The 4,460-nt window shown below is 44.4% G+C and overlaps 1 protein-coding gene across 1 annotated transcript in view; it reads left to right on the top strand.

Annotated features, from left to right (window-relative positions):
- Positions 1–3,432: 3,432 nt before the first annotated feature.
- thbs3a (thrombospondin 3a) overlaps positions 3,433–4,460 on the top strand; it is a gene marked incomplete in the record, with an annotated part of 19,903 nt that continues 18,875 nt past the window's right edge. The window contains 1 exon segment of the mRNA XM_014029859.1: positions 3,433–3,751. Within this exon segment, the coding sequence (XP_013885313.1) occupies positions 3,670–3,751 (82 nt within the window).

Raw genomic sequence — 4,460 nt, 5'->3', positions numbered from 1 at the left:
CCGGAGGGACTTGAAAAGCGCTCTATAAGTTCAGTACCATTTTTTTTTAAATTAGCTAAATGGCAGCTAAAAGGATCAGAACAGTAACAATTAGCTAATTAGTAGCTAAAAGCAGCAGAACTGTAACAAAGTAGCCAAATGGCAGCTAAAATCAACAGAACTGTTACAAGTAGGTAATTAGTAGCTAAAAGGAGCAGAACTGTAACTAAAAGTAGCTGAATTGCAGCTAAAATCAACAGAGCTGTTACAAGTAGCTAATTAGTAGCTAAAAGTAGCAGAGCTATAACTAAAAGTAGCTTAATGGCAGCTAGAATCAAAACTGTTACAAGTAGCTAAATGTAGCAAAACTATTACTAAAAGTAGCTGAATTGCAGCTAAAATCAGCAGAACTGTTACAAGTAGGTAATTAGTAGCTAAAAGGAGCAGAACTGTAACTAAAATTAGCTGAATGGCAGCTAAAAGCAGCAGAACTGTTACAAGTAGCTAAAAGTAGCAGAACTATAAAAGTAGCTGAATGGCAACTAAAATCAGAACTGTTACAAGTAGCTAATTAGCTAAAAGCAGCAGAACTAAAAGTAGCTGAATGCTTCTAAAAGTAGCTATATGGCAGCTAAAAGGATCAGAAGAGTAACAAGTAGCTAATTAGTAGCTAAAAGCAGCAGAACTGTAAAAGTAGCTAATTAGTAGCTGAAAGTAGCAGAACTATAAAAGTAGCTGAATGGCAGCTAACATCAGAACTGTTACAAGTAGCTAATTAGTAGCTAAAAGGAGCAGAACTATAACTAGAAGTAGCTGAATGGCAGCTAAAATCAGCAGAACTGTTACAAGTAGCTAATTAGTAGCTAAAAGTAGCTGAACTAACTAAAAGTAGCTGAATGGCAGCTAAAATCAGAACTGTTACAAGTAGCTAATTAGTAGCTAAAAGTAGCAGAATTGTAACTAAAAGTAGCTGAATGGCAGCAAAAATCAGAACTGTTACAAGTAGCTAATTAGTAGCTAAAAGTAGCAGAACTAAAAGTAGCTGAATGCTTCTAAAAGTAGCTATACGGCAGCTAAAAAGATCAGAACAGTAACAAGTAGCTAATTAGTAGCTAAAAGCAGCAGAACTGTAACTAAAAGTAGCTGAATGGCAGCTAAAATCAGAACTGTTACAAGTAGCTAATTAGTAGCTAAAATCAACAGAACTGTAAAAGTAGCTAATTAGTAGCTGAATGTAGCAGAACTATAAAAGTAGCTGAATGGCAGCTAAAATCAGAACTGTTACAAGTAGCTAATTAGTAGCTAAAATCAGCAGAACTGTTACAAGTAGCTAATTAGTAGCTAAAAGTAGCAGAACTAACTAAAAGTAGCTGAATGGCAGCTAGAATCAGGCAGGAACTGAAGCAGATTCATGTTTTTCTTTGAGGAAAATCTTTGTAAATAAAGTTGAACGTTTAAAAAGCAGCAGCAGCTGTCGGCTGAATGAGCCGAAGGTTTTTCTGAACAAATAAAAGTTGAAGGTCTGTGAATGTGTCCAGGATCAGAACCCAGACTCTGATCCAGATTTAAACAGTGGAACAAACTGATGTTTAGAAGAGAATCAGACTCATGTTCCTGCAGGTTTTTAACCCTCCACACACACACACACACACACACACACACACACCGAGTCTCCACCCGTCCTGACCGGGTCTGGACCCTCCTGGGACGCCCAGCTGCACATGACGGCACGGCCCAGGAATCCTGGCCCGGCTCCTGTAGTCCCGGCCCGCTCCGCTGAAGACCAGATCTGGAAACAGTTTGTGGAGCTGAATTCCTCCTGCGTTCTGTTCTGGACCCCAAAAGTCCCAGAACACTCAGAACCCCGAGCCGGGTCAGAGGAAACTCTTCCTCCTGCAGGAGTCCCTGACCTGCTGTTAAAGCCTGGAGTCCATAACAACGCTCTGAAACAAACAGGACCCAGCAGAACCAGAACCTTCAGCTGATCCTGGACCTCACTGAGACCCAGCAGAACTAGAACCTTCAGCTGATCCTGGACCTCACTGAGACCCAGCAGAACCAGAACCTTCAGCTAATCCTGGACCTCACTGAGACCCAGCAGAACCAGAACCTTCAGCTGATCCTGGACCTCACTGAGACCCAGCAGAACCAGAACCTTCAGCTAATCCTGGACCTCACTGAGACCAAGCAGAACCAGAAACTTCAGCTGATGGTTCTGGTCCATGCAGCAGATCTTCTGTGAGCCCAGATGTCCTGCAGAGGACTAAGACAACCCAAACTTCTGAAGAAGCTGAAACTCAGCTGGAAGATAAATTGAGCAAAATGCTAATAAAGAGGGGCAAAAAGACCAGCTAAAGGCTAAATGCTAAAAGTAACAAAATTATCTAAAAGATAAATTAGCCAAAGTCTAGCTACATTTAGCAGTGAACTCTGAAATATTCAGCAAGAAGGACTGAAACTGAGAAATATCAGCCGAAGAGCTTCAGGATGTTAGAAAACTGAAGACCAGGACCACTTCTGAAGACTCCAGGAGAGTCCAGATGATTGTTTAGCTGATGATATCAGGTTCTGTTTGGTGATTCAGGTTCTTTAGCTGATGAGGTTTTGTTTGGTGATTCAGGTTCTTTAGCTGATATGAGGTTTTGTTTGGTGATTCAGGTTCTTTAGCTGATATGAGGTTTTGTTTGGTGATTCAGGTTCTTTAGCTGATATGAGGTTTTGTTTGGTGGATCAGGTTCTTTAGCTGATATGAGGTTCTGTTTGGTGGATCGGGTTTTTTAGCTGATATGAGGTTCTGTTTGGATCAGGTTCTTTAGCTGATATGAGGTTCTGTTTGGTGGATCGGGTTTTTTAGCTGATATGAGGTTCTGTTTGGAGGATCGGGTTCTTTAGCTGATATGAGGTTCTGTTTGGTGGATCAGGTTCTTTAGCTGATACGAGGTTCTGTTTGGTGGATCAGATTCTTTAGCTGATATGAGGTTCTGTTTGGTGGATCAGGTTCTTTAGCTGATATGAGGTTCTGTTTGGTGGATCGGGTTCTTTAGCTGTGAGGTTCTGTTTGGTGGATCGGGTTCTTTAGCTGATATGAGGTTCTGTTTGGTGGATCAGGTTCTTTAGCTGATACGAGGTTCTGTTTGGTGGATCAGATTCTTTAGCTGATATGAGGTTCTGTTTGGTGGATCAGGTTCTTTAGCTGATATGAGGTTCTGTTTGGTGGATCAGGTTCTTTAGCTGATATGAGGTTCTGTTCGGTGGTTCTGGAACTTTCAGTGAGGATCTTTATTCAGCTGATTTATTTGGACCATCAGAACCTCTGATCAGAACCGAACCTGTTTCAGAACCAAACGGCTAAAAGTAAAACTTTTTCCAGTTTAAGTTTTTTTCTTGTTTGTTTCAGTCAACGTGCACGCGCGCTGTGGTCTCGCGCCTCCAGCGCGCGCCCAGCTGCAGTTGAGCTCGTGGAAAAGTTCGGACGGTCGGGTTCTGCTCCGGAGGTTCGGTCTGACTGCAGCTCGTCTCCTTCCCGCTCGGCGCGGCTGATTCATCCTTCTGGACCGAACCGGTTCTTCCCGGTACCGCCGGACCGGAACTCCTCCGTCCGTCCCTGAAGCCAGAGTTCGGGTTCGGTTCCGAGCCCACAGCGCAGTGGTTGGAAGTTTTTCATCCCGACCCGGAGGTTCCCGGTCCAGTATGGCGTGGAGGATCCCGGTTCTGCTGTCAATCATCTGTGTCCATCTGGCAGCGGGAGTCCCGGACGGAGCGGATGTCCAAGGTACCAGAACCGAACCAGAACCGAACCAGAACCTTCAGAGAGAACTGAGGGAAGGTTCTGGTTCTGAAGGACTTATCCAGCCCGGTTCAATAATTAAATTATTTTAAAAAGTGTTTTTGAAAGTTCTGACCCAACAGGTTCTGATTAAACCAGACTGTTCAGGAACTTAAATGGAACCGAACCGAACCGAACCGGACCGGACCGGACCGGATCAGTAACAGAATCTAAGGATGAATTATGATGAAACTGATTGAATGAAGTGGTTTTCAGGACTTTCTTGTACAAATCAGAACCACGGTTCCGGTTCTTGTCCCTGACCCGGTCTGACCCATCCTCTGAGTGTGATCAGAATCTGGTCGGAACCACAGAGTTCTGAGGGTCCAGTGTGGTTCAGAAACGAGCTGGTCTCACGCAGACATCTGATCCTCTGAGGTTCTGCAGAACAGAACCAGAGGAGGAGCCGGTTCTGAGCCGGTCCGGTTCCTGCTGGTCCAAACCATGAGCCTCCCTCCTCCGTGCCTCACAGCAGTTTGTGTCTGTTAGCAAAATATCATCAGTTTGTTGACAAATATTCAAGATGGCCGCCGCAGCTAAAGGCGACCTGCGGTCCTGAGGACCGGTCCGATCAGGTCCAGGTTCTGTGGACTGGTCTCAGAACCTGAGGCGGTCCTGGTCTGTCAGTCTGGGTTTATGTTAACTGGGGGGGGGG

The sequence above is a fragment of the Austrofundulus limnaeus genome, unplaced genomic scaffold (genome assembly GCF_001266775.1).
Source record: "Austrofundulus limnaeus strain Quisiro unplaced genomic scaffold, Austrofundulus_limnaeus-1.0 Scaffold960, whole genome shotgun sequence".
Classification (NCBI taxonomy): Eukaryota; Metazoa; Chordata; class Actinopteri; order Cyprinodontiformes; family Rivulidae; genus Austrofundulus; species Austrofundulus limnaeus.
The sequence above is the reverse complement of the archived record's forward strand: the minus strand, read 5'-3'. Positions and strand labels throughout refer to the sequence as shown.